General features: G+C 39.1%; 1 protein-coding gene across 9 annotated transcripts in view; it reads right to left on the bottom strand.

The window, feature by feature from the left end:
* Window positions 1-1,013: 1,013 nt before the first annotated feature.
* MOB3B (MOB kinase activator 3B) overlaps window positions 1,014-25,545 on the bottom strand; it is a 90,447-nt gene continuing 65,915 nt past the window's right edge. For 8 of the 9 annotated variants that reach the window (XM_015614965.2, XM_015614969.3, XM_015614963.3 and 5 more), the window contains 2 exons: window positions 18,438-18,640; window positions 1,014-5,791 (listed from right to left, as the gene is read on the bottom strand). In XM_015614965.2, the coding sequence (XP_015470451.1) occupies window positions 5,762-5,791; window positions 18,438-18,640 (233 nt within the window). In that variant the 3' untranslated portion in view covers window positions 1,014-5,761. Of the gene's footprint in view, window positions 5,792-17,130; window positions 17,276-18,437; window positions 18,641-25,545 lie in introns of all 9 variants that reach the window. The other variant, XR_001518876.1, reaches the window with a different exon arrangement.

Below are 25,545 nucleotides of genomic sequence, written 5' to 3'. Positions count from 1 at the left end.
ATAGAGGCTGAGTCTGGTCCTCTCAATTGCAGGAATTTCCATTTCCCTTTATTCAGCTTCATGAGCTTTCTCTTGGAATTTTTCTATAAACTTTTGAGTGTCCTCTGATTGTTGGCACAGCCCTCTGGTGTACAGAGATGCACATGCCACCCTGCAAAACTTCCTGCTACCTTTGCCATTGGGCTTATTTCAGTTTGCCAAGTTCCTCAGCTTCCCTCAGCAGCTGCTTTGCAGTTACTCCATTAGTCCCAGCAGCTCTAAACTTCAGATCCTCCCCATGCCACAGAGAGACATCCAAAGTCCACCATCGGCTCTCCTGCTAGCTGTTTTCTCCACAGTGCCATTCTTAGCCCCAATGCTTTTGCTCCTCTCCAGCTCTGTACCTGACTCGTATTAGGTGCAGTAATTTTACACTTAATTATGCACATATATGTGCTTATCTGTGCTTCAGGAATGAGGGCAAAGAGAACAACGCATTGAGCTCCGAAGTCCATATGCTGGAGATAGTTTCTATTGCCCTATTAGTCCTTTTCCCTCTGTGGAAGCCGAATTCAAACTGGGGCTCTTTAGTTTTGATTTCAGGAGACAAGACTTTGCCTCTAACTGGCTTGGTGTTGCTTACAAGTCACTTTTGGACACTCCTTGAAGTGTCTGATCAGGAATCAGCTGAAGGACAGGAAGCCGGTGGGTTACCCAAGCCCTTGGGTAACTTGACAGGGAACTTTGCCTTGACAGGCAAAAATGAGCAGGCCAGCTTAGCTAGGGAACAGCTACTGACAGGCTTTATCTGATCCTACAGTGTTGGTGAGAGGCTGGCCACTGCATTGGCATGAGATTTGGTCAGCTTTTCTTGATGTCACACTGCTGACAGGAGGACTGTGAAGCTGGTGCATTGGCAGTGATGGATCTAACCTCTGAGTCCAGGGACTCTGACAGGGAATTCTGCTCTCTGGTATGAAAACCATATGCATTTTTCTTGCTGAAGAGTTAGATAACAAATAACTTCACAACACTTTTCCATTGCTATGTTTATTTTATTTATATTTGTATTCCATTGCTTCATCCATTATGATTGGTTTGTAATGTAAACTTTCTTTTTCTTTTAATGACTACAACAGTTAATGTCGGTCTCTCTTCCCATTCAGTTGAAAAAAATCTCTTAATAGCAAATAGAACTAAAAAAGTCTGAGACAAATGTGACATCATCAAAAAAAAAAATTAACACACCCAACAAAGCTGATGCATGGAGGACGAAAAGGAATTAACCACTTGTTTCTTAGAAAGATGCATTCCCCTTAAATATTACCAAAATTTAAAAAAAATGTATCTTATAGGAAAGACTAGTACACGTGCATATGCTGATGCTTCCACATCCATATCCCCAAACACCCACACCCACACACATATATATGTATATATACGTGCACATGCACATACACAGACAAGCATGTATTAGACCAGAAAAGTAATTAATTTTTTTCCCAGGAAAAAATTATTACAACTTTTAATTATATTAATTACATCTGTCTTTAAAATGGGAAAACTTATTAAAACACGGAACAGAAACTACTTTAAGAACTCTAACATATTTAGCTAAACCTTGGAAATCACTAACTATTTAGCATAAAATACATTAAAAAAATCAACTTTGATAATTTTTTATTTAAATGTACACCATCACCAAGTTCTTAGTGCTGTTTTGGCTTTCTTTGCCACTGGAATAGTCTCCATAGTTATTAAAAATTTCTTCCAATATATAGGAAAAATGTCTGAATACTGACCACGTCTATACTGGGTGCCCCAGTGTTATCCCCTTTCTAAAGCCCATAGAGCATGCTTTACTATAGCAATCATATTCCTGTTTTACAAGCAGTGACTCCTGTTTTGCTGCTCTTGCAGGTACCTCCTGCTCTCTTGCTTTTGTTCTTCTGAAGAGAAGTACAGACAGCCCTTGATGGTCTCTCTTAAGAGGGCATAGGTGAGAGGTGGCCCTTCTGGAGGCACAGAGAGAGGTGAGAAAGCTACTTTTTGTAACAGAACTGTCCTTGGGGAAGCAAAATGAACACTGGAAGGTTGAAGGCTGGCTCTGAGAGCTCCCACCCAGAAAATGAGAACACACAGAGAAGGTAAAAAGTGACAGGAAAGAATAGCTTTTTGTGAGAGGGCTCCAAAATATGTAATTTATTTAACCCAAAGGTGCTAAAAGATCCTTTTAGTCTGCTGTTAATAGAGACTTCATGAAAGTGGCTTCCCAACTACAAAGAGTATCATTCTCTGTATCCTCTCCACAGACAAGGAATTTGTGATCACTGAGATCAATGTTCACCCATTAAGTTTCTGCACATCTTGAGTTGTTGTCTGTAGGTACCTGTGGAATTTCACATTATCTGTTTTCCTCCTCTTCCCCTCCCTTGCTCTTAATGAATCCATTCATCAGGTGAATCAAATAACTTGCCCGATGTAAGTTTTGCTGCTTAGAGCCTGAGGTCTTGGAGAAAACTAGAAGGTTTCGTAAGTCCCCAGCTTCTCTCAAATCTGATAGAAATCATCAGTTTTGCTGTTGTGGATTAATAAAAAAAACCCCCACCCTTCAAAAGACCCTGGGACTCCATTTTCATAAAACCTAAGGGAGATTATGTTCAGATTTATTTCATATTACAGTTGTCACTAATTCCATGTTCACACAAAACAGAAGTTCACTACCAAATGATTCCTCTATAAATGCACTCTATAAAGTGAAGCTTAACACAACAGCATCCTTAAAGGTAAGCATCAGGAAAAAAAAAAATAGGTAAGAAAAACAAAACCTTGCTGAGGAACTAGAAAAGTGATTAAAAAACCACAACAAAACAAAAAATCCAAACAATAACCTCCTCTCTCCCTCTCCTCACCTTTCCCAATCCCGGAACAATATGGAATACTGGCATTATTGGAACATACATAATAATATGATCAGGTAGAAAAAGCATTAACAAGCAAAACATGATTCTTTTAGTGGCCCTGAGCAAGTTATGGATGAAGCTGGAATCCTTGATCACAAGATTTAAGAGGAAGCTGCCTTTTTCTCTATATGGGAAGGAGCAAAATGGTACTTTTATGAAGTGATGCCACATTCCAAACATTCGTATTTGCTTATCAGCTACCATGGAGTGGAACAGGAGGAATGGCCCAGGACATGAGATGGCCAGGTGGTGGCTGAATAGCTGTGCTGCAGAAGGAAGAGTACGTGTTGGGATATACTCAGGAGAAGGCCACACTTTGTCATGTGGAGGAAGGAAACTCCATGTACTTCCTAGCAGAATAAGCAACTAAAACAAGTACACTTTTCTCTCCTTTGCAGCTGGTTAATCTCCTATGTAATAACAGGCTTTTACCATTGCAGTGATTTTGGCCAGGTCAAACACAAATCCTCTAGGGTTCAGCTCTGCACTTCATTCTTTTGCCTCATATGGTGTGCCATACCAGAAAATGAAACGTAAGGGTTTGTGGGAAAAACACAGTTTAAAGGAAAATGAAAACACTCCAACTGATAAGTTTTGCATGCACAAAATTTATACATTCACAAAAAGATTACTGAGAAAAAATTCTGCCTAATCTTCAGACTGAAGATGCAGTGAATAGTCTCAAAACAGCATATGGTAAGTAGTGTAATAAAATGAAGACTAAATTATGCATACAAAAATCCAAGTTTTTCAATTTGTGTCGTGACTTTGATCTTCATGCACTAAATTCCACACCTTTGCATCTTTATGTTAATCTTTCAAATACAGTGCTGCCCAGACTGAGAATACCACATGGCAACTGTCCATGGTAGCCATGGAATTCAAGTGCAATGCATCAGCTAGAGCTCCATCTCAAGAAGTGCCACAGCCCAGGCACTTTTGAAGAGTTCAAGAAACCCTTTATATGCAATTGAAATTATAATTCCAGGCAGCTGCCAGCTACATGAACCAAACCAAAGAAGTTATGGTTTTTATCTTTAAAATGAGGCAAGATCAGGAGTAGCTGTGGCACTGAATTCCAGAAGCTAGTTATATCCTGCAGAAGTGCCAGCAGAACAGAAATCTGTGTGTGCATTCCAATCCCCAAGGAATTAATCTGATTGCAAAGACTACCAAAGGAGGTAGGAACACTTAGATGCATCCCCTTGAAAGCAAAGGATAATGCTGCTTACGTAGTTCCAGAGATACAGAAAATTTCCCATTGTAGATACACCAAATGTTCATAGAAAAAAGCACTTTTTCCAAGCAAGAATGTGATCACTGACATTTTACAAGCCCTGATTTAAGCAAGCAGGCAAGTAAATCAGAATGTGCTACAACATTGACCTAAAAATATTTGCTATTATTCTTTAGTGCCTACTACCCCTCTATTTCGAATGTTCAAATCACTGGATACTCCATGAAATTTTCTTCTGTTTCTGTCTCAGAAGATGTAAACATATCTAAACTTATTAGAGGAGAAGGCAGCAACAGGGTTCAGCACTTACTCAGGAAAAGAAAACTTTTCACAATAACACAAGTGTGCAAAATTCATTACAAGGCACAGAATACAGAGATGTGTTGCACTTGATTTCCATTTACTCAGGAGTATTTCTCTTGTGATACCTCTGTTAAGTATCACTCTAATTTTTTATTTTTTTTTTTTTTCCAGAAGAAAGTCTCCTCAGGGTGTATTTGGCTTAAAAGACTTGATTTGCTGTACAGGATCCTTCCAGGCTGTCCATACATGTGTTAACTTGGATTAAGTTCTGGAAAAAAGTATTGTGTTAGCCCGGTGTATAAAGCAAGTCACATTGCTGGGAACTGCAACAGAGACCTTCAATTAGTCCCTCCTGCTTTAACTTTTTTACTACCCATCTTTATTGTATCTTCCTGCAAGCTACTCAAATTAAATTTATTTTTCTCTAAAAAGATTATATTTAAGGGTGATTGAGAAGGATCCTTTTCCTAAGGGGGTAGAAAGTTATGAAATTACATGACAGATCGGTGTACTTCCTAGGGTAATTCAGGAAAATGATGACTGTAGCTGGTTTTTTTTATGTAATATGGAGATACTGAGATCATTTGCTGTCAGTCACAGCATACATTCAAGGAAAATACCTCAGCACTGCAGAGCCTTATCTGGATCCCTGTTCATGTAGTTGAGATCAGAAACCCTCCTACTGTCATTAAATTATGAGTCACAATGAAGCATAAACTGCCTGTTCAGCTGAAGGACATGGCTGTCTTCCCAGGAACACAAGGCTTGCTGGCATTTGGGAATGGTGGCCAAGCCTTGGGTGGCCTGGAGCAGGATAGGGGGCATTAAAGGCTAAGTCTTCTTTGATTCTAGAACCTCTTAATAGTCTGTTGCAGTTAGGAAAGAAAACACATACCAAGAAACAAAAGAAAAAGAAAGCAAGATTGCAGATTTAATTTCAAAACAACTAGTCTGGAGGTCAGCCCAGGGACTTGAATTTCAGTAAAGCTTTGGCAGCAGGGGCACTGTCTGCTGTTGTTTGTGGCTGAAGAGGTTCTTATTCCTGATAAAGGAGCTTGAACTGACATGATTCTTCTTTTTCTCAATAATCCATGTTGCTCAGATGAGGTTCCTAGCAGCATATTTAGGGTTAACAACTTTGACTTGAGAGAAGCATTTGTGACAGTAACTTTCCAGCTTTCAGGGAATTACAAGCAGGTTCAGTCCACAAGGGCTGTCATGTTCTTGAACTCTGCAGTAGGAAGGAAATAGAACTTTGCTTTTCTTCAGCAGGTAGTTTTTAGTGACACATCCTGGTTGTCATCTCTTTCTGTAAAACAAGAAGGGGAAATAAAAAAACAAATGGCATTTGTGATAAAGTGTACACAGTCCCCTTCACTGTTAATATTTCTGCAACTCTGCAAATTCATGTGGTTTTATATGGCACCATGTTTCTGCCCCTGCTTGTCACTTGCGAAGACAATGAACATAACTGGCAAATAAAATATAGCATTTTGTCACTTTTGACAGCTTTAATAACCTAATAAATCCCTAGACATGTCAGGTAAATGGTGCTACCTGCCCAAAGAAATAAATCAATTGCAAATGCCAGAAACCTTTTAATTTAATGTAAGAAAAAGAATTCAAACCATTCTCGTTGAACCTGCAGCCAACAGGAGTCGTAGATATACCTTCTCTGCCTAGTTATTTCTGCCTGCCCACAGGTACAAAGGGCATAGGAATATAAACCTTGATGACTTGACCAGAGCTGTGGCATTCATCTCTATGGTGGGGTTTTGGACCACTCACAGACTTCATTAGGAACTGGGGTTTGGGATCCACATAGGATTTTATTTGATCCAATTTACAAGCACTTTGATACAAACTGTCTGGTAACATAAAACCTCATATTTGTCAGCAGATTTTCTGGAGGGCATTATCTGAACAACAGCCATTCACATACACCAGACCACACAGCACGTACCTTGGAAAATCAATTGAGGTTTACCAAGTTATCAGAAGTCTCTGAAAAATCTCTTAGCTTGCTTGATTAATTTGTTAGAATTTATAAGGTTAATAAGATCTAATGCAAACAGCTTCATGACAATTTTGTAACTGTATCTTACTCTGTGCTTAACAGATTACTTTTCCACCTAGAATCCTACACATAATCGTGGGACTTCTCCCTTTCCAAACCTTTTTTTCCAGTTCTTCTTTCTTGTATACTTATCTTTTGTTACTTGTTATTTTGTTGCTATGCATGTAACAGAAGGGAATGTTGTCATTTGTTATAAAGACAATGGTAATTAGTACAGGAATTTATACAGCTATATGTGATCTTCACAGTGATATATATAGTAAGCTGAACTAGTAGTGGCCTCTCCTCCAATTTGTTAAATTCAACAAAACTGACTGTTCATGGAAAAATCTGTCTCCTTTTCTCCTTAAATGTTTTGTAGAGGGTTTTTTGGTGTTGTTTTGTTTTTTTCTTAAAAAGCTGTGATTAGGTTTATTTCATTGGAGCAACAAATACCAAATGCAGAACTAAATAATATTCAGCACAGTGTTGGACAGCTTCCTACTGAGGATTAATTAGGTGTTAATGTATTTCAAGGCAGTTTTTATCTTTGCTGGCCCCTAATTTTACACATACTCAGTATCTGCATGTTCCTAGTGTACTTCCTACAGTCAAAGCTAACAGATCTGTGAGATAAAACACTGCAAATTCCTTCTGCAACTGCTGCTGAACAGTGATTTCAGTCAGACTGTATCATCTTGCCCTGTTGTAAAAGCAGTCCAGGGAGTAGCAGTCCAGTGGAGCATACCAGAGCCATTGTAAATTGAGCCACACTCCTTCAGACACAGTGTGAGGCAAACTGCAGTAGCATGAGAGGTAGGAGTCTAGATATGGATAAATGTGTTCAGGAAAAGGGCAGAGTTGGAGCTTACATGATCTGTGCATAAGATGTAAACCAGAGGTTTTTAAACCAGTTTGCCAGGACAGCCATGGAGCATGAATCTATCATGCCATTTCTAACTTCTCTCTAGTGGCAGAATTTATTTTTTTATAGTAATATAAATTCTCCCCAAGCCTCTTTCTCCCTTAATTTCTGATTTTTTTTTGTTATACAGTTATATCTGCAGTCTTCTCCGTAGATCCTGTTTCCTCACCATGTTAGGAAACCATTGCTGCAAATGGCTCTGTAACTTTCTCTATGCAAGGCCTTCTGTCCCAGCAGCTGCTTGGCTACAGTTTTGGAAATCTCACCAGAGTTGTAAAGTCAGAAAAATGTTTAACCTTAAAAAGCATTGACATCTCTGATGCATAGAAACATTCTCTGTATAGATCCATATTGTTGCTGGTAAATGAAGGACACACAAGTAAAGTCACATTGCATTCCTGCATATATGTGCTTGAGCTTTTACTGATTTTACCCAATGAGAGTGAATTAGATGTGCTTTTAAAAAAGCCCATGATTCCAATGATAGTGAATTGGTGCAAGCTTTGTGGGAGTGACCCATTTCTACTTGTTATTTTCTTAGAGGAATTCACAAAACAACCAGGAAATGTGCTCTCAAAGAGACTGATATAATTTGGATGCTGGCAAAGAAAAAGTTAGCTTCGCTCAGAATGCTGGTGGAGGAGCAGAGGAAGGGTCAAACCCACAGTGTCCAATCTTAGCTGGGTGGAAGCATGAGGCATGCTGTGTGCTGCAGAGCCTGCTGCTGAGCCTGTTGCCAAACAAGCTGCTCCTAGTTGCCAGACTCTGCAAGACCCCTCTGAGATACTTACCTTTAAAAATTAACCACACACTCTTCACAGAGCCTGCTGGCATATATCTCACTGATTCTGATGGGCACCAGAGAATTTAGCACACAGTCCCCCCTCCACCTAAGTCTTCAGAACAGTCCCCCTCAAACCTCACCAAAGATCAGATCCTGAGTTATTCTGCGGCTGCATGGCCTTAGGTGAGCACTGTCTTTAACAAAAATCTGAATGTTCTTCAGTGTCTCCTGCGTCTTGGGTTTGTGCTTCTCTGAAACATCACTGTTCATTTTAAATTGGGAAGGCTGTAAAAGTATGTTCTTGACTAACAATTATCAATTAAGAGTACATAAGAATATTTCCCAAACACAGCAAATGATAACTGGCCATCAACTGAGTCTTCTGAGGAAGCAGGAAGACTGGAAATGCGCTTTGCCTTAAGGTAATGTGATAGCCGGTCCCATAATATATATATATTATGGATATTGAATGAAATATAAAAGCTACACAGACAAGGGAATCAGAAAATCAAACACAGAGACACAGATAGACACACATGAGCACTTGAAAACATACTGAAAATTTCAAAGTCCTTCTGTGTTCATTAACAGAAACTCTCCATATCAGAGCTTTTGATAGCAGATGCACTTCCTCATGAAAATTATTTGCAAGACACTTCAGAATATTGTTCTGCATTGCTACATTCAGACTTGTTCCTGATCTCTATTCTGGATGCACTGTTAACTCAAAAAAATGAAGGCAGAAGCAGACACTATTTTTCAAATCCAAAATCCAAAGTGGAAGTCTGGACCCATTCTATGTGTTGAATATGCCCAAAACCAGTAACTATGGAGAATATAACATGGAACTTACTTCTAAGGAACATAAAGAGAAGCATTCACTATTTTTTATCAAATCCTTGAAGTATTTACTTACTCACTGGAATTAATCCTAATAATCCACTCTGTAACCTGTTTTGTTAATATTTGTGATTTCATGGAAGGACACATTTCTAAACATTTTTCAGGGAGTACCGACTTGATTTCACAGATGAAGGGAAAAAAGAAATATTTAAAAAGGTAACCAATATTTATATCTGAAGAATGTCTAGTCCTCTTTCCTCCATAATGCTCCAAAATAAATTTCAGAATCATTCAGCACATAAATATATACCTAACTATTTTAATTTTTAGTCCTCAGTTCACCTTTAAATGCAGCAGGAGAAGAAACGAAAAAATGCAACATAGCCAGGAGTAGTTGAGGAAATCTCTTTTTAACATGACAAATTTACCTGTGCTAAGATATTGATTGTATCCGAATGGTTTACAATAATGAATTTCCCATGAAGAATTATGTTCTTCTAAGAAAATTGTTTTTCTGTGCTTATGTGAGTAAAATATATAGCTGGCAAAACACAAGGTAAAAATCTTTCAGACAAGCATCACCTTTGTACCAGTATATAATAGAACCCAGAGGCCCCTCCTATGGAAAAGCTGATGACAAAGAAGATGAAGTGAAAAAACAGTAGAAATAATAGTATTCTATAAGAATACCAGAAAAAATAATAAATGCAATAATGACTAAAAACAGTGTTGTTTTAAAGACTCAAATCCTCCTTCAGTGCCTGGATCCCATCCTCACTTCCAGTTCTCCAAACTGAAGCAAAGCATGGCTTGACATTCTCTCTCATCAGCTCCTCCTGCTGCCAGTTAGCAAACTTAAGGATGATGTGGAAACATCTTGTTTTAACGCTTTGATAACTGTTTTAAACACAGTGAGGTTTTAAAACGTATGGACAAGTGTGTCATCAGACAAGTGGATAGAGAAACAGCACTACCTGCTGACAGGCAGGGACACCTTATCTGGAGGCACTCAACAGTCTGGAAGACCTGACCAAGTGGGGAAGAGGAAGAACATGCTAGCAGTGGGCACCATGCCAAATCCACTTGCCAAGCTTACTGACTCCACAGGAAGCCACTCATATCTCCAAATACTGCGACCAAAAAAACCCCAAACAACCAAAAAACATTGCCCAGCATTAATCACATTTTCACAAGTAAGGAACTTATAATCTATTCAACCATCCTGTGAAGTAATACACAGTGTTGGGCAGAAAGGCGATACACAAACAGGCCTCTCAGTTTATGGACCCATAACAGTCCAATCCAATCTGATCTGAGGTTCATGACTAGAAGGCTCTACTGAGCAAACACAAGCATCACTGGGACACACCTTTCTCCTCCCTGCTCTCATGGACAGAGAAACAAGGCAGAGCCACAGGGAATGCTATATGCATACAGAGAGGCCCAGTGATGCACCAATGCAGCCAGTTCACGGTATTTTCATAGTTCAAATCACAGCTGCAGAATAAGCAGAGGAAGAAGAGAAAGATCTGTTCTTCACAGCACAAATGCCTATGACATCTACAACTTCTTCTTGGTGCTTTCTTCACAAACCTCTCAATAGTTAACAAGTAATTAACATGTGGACAAAGCTCTTTGTATCCTGGTGACAAAGGAAGCTGTTTACAACAGAATAGGGATCATGAGGTCTGTGATCCTGTTCCGCAGAACTGGTCTGTATTCAGACTGTTGATTGATCAGGATAGGAAGGCTGACAACAGAATTGTAGCAGTAAAGTAATCTACAAAACTCCGTTTTTGTCTTTTGAGGTTTTTTTTTAATGGAAGTTTTAGTTAAAACCATGCCCTGAATATTCATTTAGAAATTGTTCTCTCCAAAATAGTAAAAAAAATTCCTCTAGTTCTTCCATTGTCTCTCTCTCTGTATCCTGACAGAAAAACACCCCAACAGAATGGTAATTGCTGTCCAGTGGGTATATTCATCATTCAGGTACTTCCTTTGTTAGGTTCCAGGATGACTTCCACTTGAATGAGACTCAATTATCATGATGCACAGCATTAAATTAACCTCTCCGGCTTCAGGGTAGTTACTTGGAAGCTAAGGACAGGCTGACAATAATCTTATTTGGTTCCTCCTGAATTTGTTTGGTGATGTTTGCAGGACACAGATAATACTCCTGTCTGTAAATGTAACCACTTATCACTGATGACAAAAGTATTTTGTCAACTGACTGCAAGCAGGAACAGGATCAGGAAATTACCCTGCCAAATACACCTGTGAGCTGTTAGACCCAGCTAGATACAAAGAACGTGCATTTTGATGACAAACTTGCTTAAAATTGTCATATTCTAAGGAGGTATCTTCACCTTCTGCATGCTTTTGTCTTCTGTAATAATAAAATAAAATTTGAATTTAGTGTACCTTACCCTTAAATGGACTTGAAATATGTTGCTTTTCACACTGAAGTAATGCAGAATCAATAAGCAAATATTACAACTATTACTACTTCAACTATCTTTAGCATAAATTTTGTATAACACTTATCAGGAGCCATTTTAGTTCCCTACTATGAACTACAATACAGTTGCATATAGTAGGTATATTGCATAAATTATTTTATACACTAACCTAATTAAATGGGACATAAATACATCTTTCCTCCTTTCTGTTTTCTTTTGCAGAACTAAGTTCATATGACTTGAGATTTTTTTTCTTTGACAATTAGAAAAAGTGGTCTTGCTGTTTCTCAGTTTTCTGGTTCTTGCAAGTTTAGAAAGAATAATAACAGTCCAGTGCAACACTCAATAAAACTAATAGAGTCACTCACCATATACTGTTCAAATTAAGAAAACACATGTTTTTATCTAACTAAAGTAGTTTTTCTGAAATTTCTTCTTAATACTGACTTCATAATTGCCTGATGACAGACTACTGAAGGGAGCTGTTAAGTGCTAAAGAAACTAAATCATAGGCAATTTTTGACAGTTAACCAAAATCACACTAGGAAAGTCCTTCTGTCTTGAGTCCAGTGCAAGCAAAGCAGCTGATGCCATAGAAATAGTCACTAAAAATGTGTGCAGAAATGATATACTCAGAAAATCCAGCACAGCAGTGACCCTTAAGGCTCTGCTTTTTTTGAGCATCAGAGTTGAGAATTCCATTTTTCAGCAATGTTAAGTCCTAGAGTTCTCAATTTCCTTCTAATTTCCTGCAGGATATGGAAAATACAGCATTTACCTATAAGTGATTTCATCTTTAGTTAGTGATCAGATCTATTTCTTGAGAAATTCTCACTGTTTATACAAGGTAAAAAAATCCTGTTGGATATTAACATCATAACTGGACTGTGGCCGGAAACACGAGATTGTTCGGGTTTTTTGTGTTTCTAAAAGAAAAAAAACAACTGTTTTCTAGTTGGCAGCAGTGACTGAACAAGTCTGAACAAGATTAAACTGTTACATGTTCCCTGCCCAAAGCTTAAACCATCCAGGCAGCACATACAACACACTGGGAAGTTTGGAAGGATAAGCAGCCAAAGATATCTTTAAAACAATGTGTTAATATTGCTGTTGCCTTGCTTCTTCTAAGTGCTATAACACAGGACACCTTGAAAAGATCTGAAGGTACTTTGATGGGCAGCAGTATGAAAGTAAAACTGGGCAGCTATAAAGAATAGTGACAACAAGAACACAGTAACTATAATGAAATCAGTTCTTCTGTACTTTGGAGCTCAAACTGTCCCCTGATGACTGGAAAATAATTTGTATTTCAGACTCTACTGATTCATGGATACCTTCACTGCTAACTGGATATACAAAGAATAGGGACTGGAAAAGTGCAAATTCTAATTTTCACCATAGACATTACAAAACCCAAAACCTAAGCAGACAAAGCAACATTTTGGAAAAAAAACTCCAGTGAATTAAAAAAGGAATCCTTTTATTTTAAAATATATGCTTGAAAATTTTGTCTGCGTAAATAGTCTCTTCTAATCATCCTGTTTCACTCAGCTGTGCTTCGTCTGAGTGCACCCTGTGTCATAAGTGCCAGTACTTTGCCATGTTTTGCTAAACCTGCAACAGCTGAGTTTTCCACTGTGAGTACTGAATGAAGCTAGTGTTAGAAGTGTTATGTTTATAGTACTTCTACTACATCTATGACATTTCTGGCAATCAATTGCCTGATAGGCAAACATTTTTATTTTTGTGGTATAGACAAAGATGCAGCAAAGCTGCTAATTATTTAGTGAAAAGACATATACCTGTAGCTACTTTGGCTTCATGCACAGAGGCAGAGTTATTAGTTACAAGTTACAGAAAGACAAGAGTTATGGAGCTAGGGGACTGATATTCATGAGGTCTGTATCTCTGAAAATACAAAAAGCATAAAAGAGAAATTCTAAATTGTTCACCTGAGCCCTGTATGACTACAGTACTGTTAGTTGGCCCATCCTGAAACAGACAAGAGACTTGGCAAAATCTGTGTGAAAACAGAGACTTCTTGATTTGTTATCTTGACTTCAATTTTATAATAACTTTTAAGCAGCTTCAAATATAAGATGAAAATGTTTTCAGAAACCAATCATGCTATATAGCCAATGGAAGCTTTTACACTGAGAATAATGAGTCAAGAAAATCCTAATGTCCTTGTTTATCTTGCAGATGAAGTCCATGCTCATGGAGGCAATTACCAGCTTCACCATTTTGATACACACAACTCCACTGATGGTCACCACTTCCAGCCCCAATTCTAGCCAATTGCTACCAAAGCTGATAGTCTCTGTATCTAAATGAAACCAACATTTCAAAAGTAAGCAGAACAGTGCATGTAAGGAATAACCATCTCTACTTTTTGTCATTCAAATGTAATTATTACTTCCTGTTCTTATGAAAAAAATGTTCATAAAAATTACTTTGAAAAAAAGCTCAATGGTTTCATAGGATGTGATTAATAAAAAAAGAAAAACTTGAGAAGAATAAGCAAAGCAGATTACTATATTCTGCTATCTATTAACCCTGACCTCAGAAGAAAATTTTGCTACCATCAATAGTTTCCACTTACTTTGGAATCTGCTGGGAAATGAACTGATTGCACTGCTATCAAACTAGTAGGAGTAGGATGGACTGAGGTTCCCCTCCCACTGGCACTTTTAGATTAAAGGCCTCCTCACCACATTTGGCAAGCCTATCATGGAGATGCTTTTCCCCCCGTCTGACAGATGGACCTATCAGCCCCTAGCAGACCAGGTTCATAAAAGCTTGCTCACTCCCATTTCCACCAGAGTAACTCCTAGAACAACTCAGCAAAGCATATCAGCAAACACTAAGTTAAGGAACACAGAAAGCTTGGGTCTTCCCATTTCTTTTGTATGTGGCAAAGATCCAGTTTGCTGTTGAAGGTAGGATGTAGAACTAGGAGCAAGCTCTTCTCTTGGTACAACTCTTATTTGTGGCACCTCAGTATTTTGCAAACACTGTTAAATTCAGGCTCACAAGACTTCTGTCAAATGATAAATATTTTTATATTTCACATAAGAAGAATGATGAAGAGACCTGTTACCCAAAGACAGGCAAAAAACCTAAAACAAAATTGGAAACAGAAAGTAAGTCTTTAACCAACAGATCACATATGACTTAGAAGAGGATGCTTTGTACTGGGCCTTACTGGAAAGGTTTTGGTGGCAGGGGGCTAGCAGGGTGGGTTATGGTGGCATAAAGTGTATATATACACCATATATATATACACACCGTATATATGGTGGCATACTGTCCTGTGCCATCCAGCTACTTCCATCTGCCCTAACACCACTGCAAAAAACCCACTGTGTGCCAAAATTTCCACTAGAGAAGCACGCGGTGCCTCTGCTCACAAATATTTAAGAAAACAGCAGCTGTTAAGAGAAGACAAATGGTGGCACTGTTGGGATGTTGTTGGAGACATATTCTTGGAAGGAAGGTGTGCCAGAGCAGACACAGACCTGCAGTGGCTGTGGGTCATGGGTGCACACCAGAGCAGAGATGCTGTGGAGGGACCATGTCCCACAGAAAACCCACACTGGGGTGGAGGAACAGAAGTAAGAAGCAAGAAGAAAAAGACACCCCCCCTAGTCTTCGTGGGGCATTGCCCCTCACTTCACCAAAGGGATTAGGAGTATCTAAATGTAACCTAGCAAACGCACAGCAAGTGGAGACCTGCAGGCAGGGAGAAGTTTTTTACTGAATTAGAACCCAATGAAAAAAGGCATCTTTGCCAATTGTTTGGTTTAATTATATTTTTTCTCTTTAATACACAGATCAGCAATCGAAAGCTTTGTTAACTGGTAATAAATTAAGTAAACTTCATAAACAATGAAAGTTTTACTTACGATGTGCTTATAAAGTTATAGGGTATATTTCTTAAGTCCTACATACTGTAGAATACATTGTCAGAGGAAAGGCTTCACAGGAAGGAAGCAGAGGGGCTAATACTTGCTGTAGCTCTGCTAATGTTTGAACAACAAATTTATGTGCTAAGGCAGCTGCATAAAGATTCTCACTAAAAAAAATATATTTAGATGCTGTGTTTGAAGTTTTACAAGCTGTCACCTACAAGGGCTAAGGGTGGGATTGAGGTAACAGGCACCCCCATGTCTGTGGCATTTTGACCATTGGAAGAGACTCAGAAATGAATTAAGGTAAACTACTGAAATAATGCTGGTCACACAGGAAAATGGCACCAAACAAATAACACATCTTAAAGTTAGGTATGTTTCCCCATAGCCTCCCCATGAAGGCATAATGTAAAGGTCTTCTGAGAGCTCTCATGGTGCTGCATTCTCTGCTGGTTGCAAAAAAGAAATCATATGCTTTCAGACATCTTCTTTTTCCCTAAATTAACCAATTGGACATGTGTTTTTTTCCTCAGGACCTCCTGAGGGGGTCAGTGACCACATCAGTTTCCTCTTTTGTCCCCATATAAAGCAACTCTATGAAAGACTCAAGAATCTGTCAAATTAAACTACTGATGGGTATGGGAAAATGACATGTAGCATTTTTAACTATAACCACCTCTTTGACTGCAGAAAGGACAAGTTATGCAACTCCCAGATGGGAGGGAGAACCCTGTTTGAATTATTTGCTTCATTTGATTTTATAACAGCTGCACTGGGTTGCAAAAGGCTGATAAAATCTATTTTAAACATAGAGCATAAGTCCTGCAGACTAATATTATGATTCATCTACTGCCAACTTCCCCAATTATTCTCCCTTCTTAAAGTTATGTTGATAAATCAGTTGTCTTCCCATTTATTAAAGCATGTGGCAGTCTGTTTATTTAATCATCTCTAGGCCCATTTTCTAATTAAGGGAGATAATGCAGGCTCATTTCCTGTCATGGTGAACCTGACAGTAGTCCACAGGTCTGCTGTCCTTAGTCCAAATGACCTCAACTACCACATTAAAATTCAAGTCTATTTGTAATGCCTGCTTTGTTTGGCCATTCCCTCCATTTCCCTTGCTCAGCTGAAGAGAAAAACACATGCATGGGTTTTTTTCCTGCATTTCCACACTGCTCATACCCACCCATGTCAAAGACAGGAAGAGAGAAGCAAGTGAAACATTTATTTGGGAGATGGTGAATCCCAGCAAAGTTAATAATCATACAATGATCCCAAGAATAATTTTGTGAAGGGAAGAATACAAAAGGAAAGCACACACAAATTGGAGCACATTTTCCATCTTGCTCTGCTGCTGGACTTGAGTAACTTCCTGCACCACTCTGGCCCCAAACCTTCATGTGTCAGCTTTGTGCAGGGATATTGATACCCACTAACTGCAGCATTAAACCATTTTTGTCCCCTCTGTTAAGATCTCCTATTTCTGAGATACTCTGATTTGTATATTGCCATTGATTCAACTTCAGTATTTAATAGTTACAGGCTAACCCAGCATCACTACTCTGGCTGAAAAACTCTCTTTAGCAGGGTTGCCTTCTACCCCTTAGGACATATTTATAGAGCATATTAAATTCTCCTATGCAGGAAAAAACATAAATATATTTCACCTTATCAATACATGCCAAATGGAGTGTCTTTCAGTGGGCCTTGCAAACTGCTGAGAACAAGATGATACATTTCCTCTTCCTTCACAGACTCTCCTCCAGTCAGTGTAAGTATGTACAAAACCCACATGTGCAGCTACTCCAGTTCCTGCAGAAACACAGGCAAGCCTCACTTTGCTACACTGTCAGAATTTTTTCATGTCAGCTGTGCTATACACACCCTTGCAATGTGCCTTTATGTGAAACAACTAAAACATGATATGATCCTGGGTACCCTTTCTAGGTGACACAGGGATTTGGACTACATGATATCCGCAGGTGCCAGCCAATATCTCAGCTGTCCTGGGATTCTGTGTTCAAAAAAAAAACCCCATAACAGAAACACCCACAAAACAAACAAACAAACAAACAAAAAAACCCCCAAAAACCAACAAAAAAACCACAAAGCCACAAAAACACACAAAAACCCAAGACAAACAAACAAAAAAACACAACAAAAAACAAAACCCAGCGATTCTAGCACTTCTTAATAGGCTGTAAGATACACTATATTCCAAACTCTGACCTATGGACAAATGTCTCCCTCATGCCTTTTAAAGTTGGCTAAACACCCACAGTGTGGATTTGAACTGCTTTCTGAACTGTCCCTAACTTTTCCTTCTCTGCTTATACTATTTTATTTGCATTTGCAAGCAACAGCAAAAACATTTCCATTTCTGGCCCCTTGCTTCTGGAAACAATGATTTTAATTTTAACCTGTTTCAGTCTACAAGGAACTGTTGGTTTTGTTACACTGCTAATTATCTGAACCTCTGTCTCACTTCATCTAACTTAGAATCAGAGTGTCCTCTGGATCTAGCACACTCCATACCTTCACAAACACCTACTTAAAGACTTAAAAAAAACCTCACAATTCACCTTTATATAGATAACTGTTCCCTTTATATGCATTCAAGTGGCTGCTATGAGTTACTGACCAGTGAAAAGAGACAATAAAATTATATACTAAATATATGGTACAGGAAGAAGCAGAAGACAAATTAACTTCTATTTTCAAATGTCAGGATTTTCCATCTTGTATTTTTCCATACAATTTACATTGCACTTTTCTCTTTCTGTAGAGCCTACTGAGGATGTCACAAATACTGCAGCAGAAGGGTCTATGCAGAGAGGCAGAGTTCAACTCTTTCAATTGTCTGTTGAACAACAGACCTTGCTCCTAAAGGAAACTCACTGCAACAATGATGAGAAAGTCTTGGTGAAGGGAGTAGGAAAATTTCCTATAGCTTTTGCCCAGGTCCCACACTTACCAAAGGCTCTAGTTCTTTGCGGTCTATGAGGTTGAGCTCTGTCACAAAATAATAAAAATGCTTGTAACAGGTGTTGACATGGGCCTCAGCACCCATAAGGATGATACGGTCGAAGTGATGGATGTAGACATGAACAAATACCCGAAAAAGCCGACAAAGTATCTTCTTGCAGATCTGGAGAAAGTTTTTTGGAAAGGGAACACCTGTGAATAGAGAAGGCAAGGTTATCATAACCATCCTGTCATCCTCCCAACACAAAAGCTTTACAGCCAAGTCTGAGATTGTAACTGCAAACTAGGTTATGACTTCCTAGGCCTCCTTTCCAATCCAGAAGATGACTTTATGCATACATTTATTTGACAGCTAGCACCAAAGATACCCAAATACTTAAACAACTTTAATGAATCAAGATTGACAGGAACAGGTTCTTCTTTTCCCGTGTATAATTTAATTCCAGTATTGTAATATTCAGAAAGGTGATTTTCACTGAAGTGCACGCTGACCTATTACCATCAATGGATTTACATAATGCAATAACTGTTTGCCAAAGTGATACATACAGAGTACTTCTTAGAAGTAACACACTCTTCCTGCTCATGGTGCTCAACATGGCATTTCACAGCACCAAATTTAATAAAAAGTTAAAAATAACTGACAGAAGGACTCCTTTGCTTTCAACTTCCTCCCAGTTACACGTACCAATCTGATTGCTCCTTTAATAAAAAAATCTCTTGAAGAGATACAGGAATGGCTCTTTCAACTTTTAAAGTTACACTACTTTGCAGCTGGAAACTCCAAAGCAGAGCACCATTTACTAATAAATTGTCAGGCATCAATAATGGGGCATGAATAATTTCTTCAGAACTCTCCATTAAGGACAGATTTTTTGCATGGAGTTATGTGCCACTAAACTGTCCGCAAAATCTTAGTTTCATCTCCTTCTATGATTGTCTCTCAGCCATAATGACTTTAGTGCCATGCTTGGAACTTTACTGCTACTTTGCTTTGTTGCACAGTTTCCTGGTTTTTTAGTTATCTAATTTATGTTTTCGTTGGATTTGAACCACATAAATGCAGCTTTTTCTTTTTAAAAAAATAAAAAACCTCACAGCCAAGCATTTTCATACTGCCTAAAAGCCCAGTTCATGCTCTGAGCAAGATAAACATTTATTATGAAAGAAGGTGGAGATAATAAATAAACACTTTTGTGAGCTTTCTAGTTTTCAGATTTTAGTCTCCTGTTAAGTATTGCTCAGCACTCATAAGAATGGTGAATTAATGGACAAATTTACCAGTTTCACTGAGGGTGATGTGAGGACACACAGAGAGAATTTCCATACCATACCCAGATTTTTGATTACAGATGACATAAATTATCAACTGTGGCTGTAACCAGTCTCCATCTGATCAATATAAACACTTATCTTATTTTGGAATCCCTGGCCAAGGACGTACCAGGATATATCCACTGTGGATATGAACATTGGTGTGTCCATCAGCATATGAGTCTGGAAACACATCAGTCTGCAGAAGTATCCCTGAACTACTTCTACATTTGCCACTGCTGAAGTGCAGATAATGTTGGGAAATGTCTTGCTTTTTTTGGCCTGTACTGTGTTCACCAGATATTTCAAAATCCTTTTGAAATAATTTTAGGTAGCTTGTAGAGGTGCAATGGTGTCCTTCTTATTCCTGATGTACAAACCAAGGATCAGAAAAATAGCTGCATTTATCAAAGCACTGCTACATTATTTTCTTAAGAAAGGTTTACTTTTTGTCATCAAATACATTCATTTACGTGCTAAAGCTATTATGGAAGGTCATGGAGGAGAAGGTTTGAATGCTCAAGACATGGTTAAATTACAGAACTGACAGTATGTACAGACGTCTTGTTTAAGTCACAACTCCACACAGTTAGCCAAGCACTTGGGTTATGACAATTGTTGCTATTTCCAAGGGCAAAATAAATATAATCTATCAAAAACTTAATAGAAACTCCAAGTAATTGCTCATTAACCAGGGGGATCACATTCTCATTCCAGCCATCAGAGCATGGCTAAATTCAAGAATAATTACAGAAGCAACCTGCTTTACGTTTCTGTAAAATTTACCCATACCAGAAATTAAAAAATATACCCAAGAAAATGTGAAGTCTTAAAAATGGGGGAAGATGAATAACTGGCACTTTTCACTGCAAGCTAGTTTGCCAAACTGAGAGATGAATTCTTGAAAGCCCTGTATTTTCTAATCCAGAACAGGTATGTTCCAAAATGGAGAATAATTAGTTTCATCTTCCAAGGGCTGACACATAGTTGTTACTGAAGAATGTTGCTGTAATGAAGACATTCCTACTTCTGTATTAACTGACTAAAACAGTCTGGATAAGCCAAGCTGACAAACCCTTTAACTTCTCTTCAGGCCATGTTCCCACTTCACAGCTATAGGCAGTAAGTGCAAAAGCCACAGAACACTGTTTCTGCTGCAAGAGAGGACTTTCATCTGACAATTTTTTAGATGCATTATACAGTCAATTTGAGAACATGTAAACAACACATTAAAAAAATAGTATAGAACAGCCTATGATTCCTAACAAACTTGCAGTGTTTCCCTCTGCTCCTCACATGAATCAAGATTTCAGACAAATTGAGTACCTTCACTTGCTGTTGCAGAATTTTTCCTATTTTGTGGTGTTGTATCTGATTCATTTTCTCTTAAATAAATAATAAAATTTAAAGAAACATTGCTGCTATCACAAATATATCATTTGGGCACAGCAGAATTGGTAGGGGCTCTCTGATTTCTTTCCTATTCCAGCAAAACTCATTTACAAACTAACACAGTTTTGAAGAGTTAAAAAGCATCTCATAGTATCACTGAAAGCAACAGATAACTGTGTAGTGAGCTACCTACACTCCTCAGCCTTGAAAAACCTGTCAACCTGTCTGTCTTTCCCTGGCACACAGAAGAGGCTTGAAATCTGGTCAGCCTCAAGGTACAAATACTCATATTGAGGTGCTTGAAGCCCTGTTTTGAATGTACATCCTGCTGTTCTTTGTGTTCAAAATTAGATAAAAGAGAATAGATTCTGACCTCAATTACAATAGAATGAACGCAAAGAAATGCCATCAAAATTGAAAAAAATCAGAGCAAAATGATTCTAGATTTATATTCTGAGGTCAGATTTTGGCCTACTGTTTTGTTCCCATTGAAACTCTCAAGTTATAAATAAATCAGCCACAGAACAGAGTAATTATAAGTGACTCTTGGGAACAGACTAACTTAGATTTAGATCATTTGATTTGTTAAGAAGCCTGTTCTCTGTCCTTTGTCTCAGCCACAGCAGTCTTTGCCTTAGAATCATCAAAGTTGAAAGAGACCTACAAGATCATCAAGTCCAACTCTCCACCCAGAACTATGACTGTAGTCTCTAAAACACTAAACCACATCATCAGCACCAGACCCAGATGCCTCTTGAACACTTCCAGGGATGGTAACTCCACTACTTACCCCAGGCAACCTATTCCAGTGCCTGACAACCTTGCAGTTAATATTTTTTTTCTAATTACTGATCTGAATCTCCCCTATCTCAGTTTAAAGCCATTTCCTTTTGTCCTCTCACTGCAGGCACAGAGGGACTGACCAATCCCAATGTCCAGTCAGCTTCTGGTTCCAGTTCCAGGAACTTCTCCAGTTAACCAGGACTGCTGATAGATGATTGAGAGGGGCTTGGCAAGTTCTTCCACCGTTCACTCATTCCTATGGGGTGGATCCCATCAGAACCCATAAACCTGTGAGTGTCTAACTCGCAAAGCAGGTCACTAACCACCTCCTCCTGGATCATGTGGGCTTCACTCAGCTCCCTGTCCCTAACTTCCAGCTCTGGGGGCTGCATATCCTAAGGACAACTGATCTTAGTATTAAAGACTGAGATAAAAAAGGCATTAAGTACATCAGTCTTTTCCTCATCCTTTGTCAATACACCATCCTCTGTATTTAACAAATGACGGAGACTTTCCTTGGCCCTCCTTTTGCTGTCAAGGTGTTTAGAGAAAGTTTTTTCATTGTCCTTAACTGAAGGCCAAATCAAGTTCTAGCTGAACTTTGGCCATCCTAATCTTCTGCCTGCATGGTCTCATTGCAACCTGATAGTTCTGTGAAACTACCTAATCCTCCAGAGACAACAGATTTTTTTCCCTAAGTTCCAGCTGAAGTTCTCTGTTTAACCAGGTCAGTCTTATTCCTGGGAACTTGTATTTCTACATGTGTAGACAGTCTGCTTCTGAATATTTAACAGTTCTTTTCTAAAACACATCCAGCCTTCCTGGATTCCTTTGCTCTTCAGGGCTGAGTCCCAAGAGACTCTTGTCAATCAATCTCCTAGACATGCCAAACTCTACCTGCTGGAAGGAAGACCAAGGTGAAAGCTCTGCAGGTGCTCCTCCTTAATTCACTCAGTATTGAAAACTAACATTCATGGTCACTATGCCCAAGACAGCCCTGACCACTACATAACCCACCAGTCCTTCTCTGTTTACAGTCAACCAGTCTAGCAGGGCACCTCCTCTAGTAGATTCATTTACCAGTTGTGTAAGGAAGCTGTTATCCTTAGATTCACAGACACACTTCATGAACTTTCTAGACTGCTTTCCCTCCGTTGTGTTGCATTTCCAGCAGACACTTGGCAAGCAGAAGTTGCCCACAAGTATTAGGGCTGGAGACTGTGAGACTTCTGCCAGTGCTTGTAGAATGCCTCATCGGTCTGTTCATCCTGGCTGGGTGGTTTAACAGACTCCCACCACCTGCCTTGCTGATCTTTGCCCTGATCTTCATCCATAGGCACTGTTATATTGTGATATTGGCTTTCGCAAGTATTAAGATGAATATTATATGTTAAATACTTTTTGGCTATGTATGTACTTTTTTTCTTGCTAACAAGTTTTAAGCTTAAAGGAATCTCCTAAGTACAAGCAAGGAAACCCCTGAGGGCAAAGACAGTGGGGCCCAAGCTGTTATCAGGAAAAGAACAATAGAGCCCAAGCTGTTATCAGCAGAAGATACAAAGCCCAGCTGCCCTCAAAGGAAGGATGAGGGCCCAGACTGTTATCAACACTGTCTATTTGCAGAAGAAAGGAAACCAAACTCAAAATAATGCTCATCAGCAAGAATAATCATGACCAGCAAAACCAGAAATCAAACAGAGCATGTTCTAAATAGGCGGAACCAGAGTGGGGACATGGTAAATACTTCTTGAATATGCATCAAACCCTCACAGCAGGAGGGGATAAAAAGAGTGTTCCCGAGATACCAGGTGTGCTCTTGGCAGCACACCAAGGCACCCGGCCATTTTAACCCTTTGCTTTATTTCTTTTGTCTCCTAATTGTCTTTTTGCTTATATTAAACTTTTTATAATTTATTAAGTGAATCTCGTTTTTAACAGCACTCAACCTTGTAATCTTCATCATCATAACTTTCAATACAATCAAAACACTCCCTAATGTACAGAGCTACCCCACCTTCTCTTCTGCTTTGCCTATCCCTTCTGAAGAGTTTATAGACATCTATTGCAGCACTCCAGTCATGAGAGTGATTCCACCAAGTTTCCATGATGGCAAATACATCATCGCTTTCCTACAGCACAATGGTTTCCAGCTCCTTCTGCTTGTTATCCACATGCATTGATGGAGGTGCACTCCAGCTGGGCTGTCCATTGCACCAGCTCTGGCATGTCACCCTCATGCTGCATCCATTTGTATGCAGGCACTAATACATATATATCTTATATATATAAAACAATGTATCAATCTAAACAAATATAACAATCAACCAACCATGTTCCCCAGGAAGGGTGTAAAAGGATAGCAATAAGCACCCATGATGTGTGTTGTGCTTTGATCCTCAGCTCCAGGAGCAGCTAAGGAACATCCATCTCTGCACTGGTTGCTATGACCTGCTCTGCAGGAGGATGCAATGGCACATTTGCATCCTACCTCCCAAGTCCTTCAGTTTAAAGCCCATCTCACCAAATTGGCCAGTGTGCTGCCCATGATTTGTTTTATCCAGGGAGACCCACTTCCCCCATAACAGGCTAAAAATAATAAAAACACAACCCACAGTTATAAAAGCCAAAACCTTCTCAATGGCAGCAGCCACCAACCCAGACGTGGATCTGCACAGTGTCTGCCTCTGGCTGTCCTGATTTCTCTAAAAAGGTGGACAGATGAGGAGATGACTTGGCCATGGGGATGACCTGGGATGTTTTTCACCTGCTTTGCCATGGCCTTATAGTCTTCCATGATCCCACCTATATTTTGGCTTGTGGTGTCATTAATATTCATATGAAGAAGTGATGGGGGTAGTGGTCTGTGACAGGTCAGGGTCAGCAACACCACGGATCCTGGTTCCTGGAGGTCAGGATACCACTCACGACTGTCTATCAGGCTGTCAGATGGACAACTCAGTGCCCCTTAACAGGGAGTCACCCACTACAATTCTGGTTTCTTTTTACAGTAAAGTGCTGCTGGTGAGGTTCTCCTTGTTGGCCTTGCTCATGGACTTACAAATCCTTTAAAGCACCATATCTGTTTGTGCATCACACCAGCACAGTTGAACAATCACGTTGTTTTGTTTTCCCTGTGTGTCAATCTCCCCATACTCTTTTGATATTTTTGTTTCTTTTGACTTGCTGGAAACGCTACTTCTCACATAAAGCAGGGCTCTTTACAACTTACAAAACTCAAATGGCCCAATACATTTCTGAAAGTCTTAAGAAAGACTGAAGGTCTTTCTTAGGTCATCAGAAAATAGAGGGATGTTCCCTTTTGTTTTGAAATCAGCCATGTGTTGGGGAAGGTGAAACAGGGAAACCTTATGAATGTGATTGTTTGGCAATAGTTTGTGAAAATATGAAAGCTAGAATCAAAGTAGAAATGAAAGCCTGCTTTGAGTTATAGGATACTGAGTACTGGTTAACCAAAGAACAATAGCCTAGCCTGCTAGAGGAGAATCCCTGTTGATGAAACAATGTCCTTCTGCTGATAAGAAGAGTCCAAAAGTAAAGAAGCAAGGAAAGAACTTGTAAAGCTCTGTAGAGTATAAAATGCAACACTG

Source organism: Parus major, chromosome Z (assembly GCF_001522545.3).
Source record: "Parus major isolate Abel chromosome Z, Parus_major1.1, whole genome shotgun sequence".
In the NCBI taxonomy this organism is placed as follows: domain Eukaryota; kingdom Metazoa; phylum Chordata; class Aves; order Passeriformes; family Paridae; genus Parus; species Parus major.
Note: the sequence above shows the minus strand (reverse complement) of the source record. Positions and strands in the feature narration are given on the sequence as shown.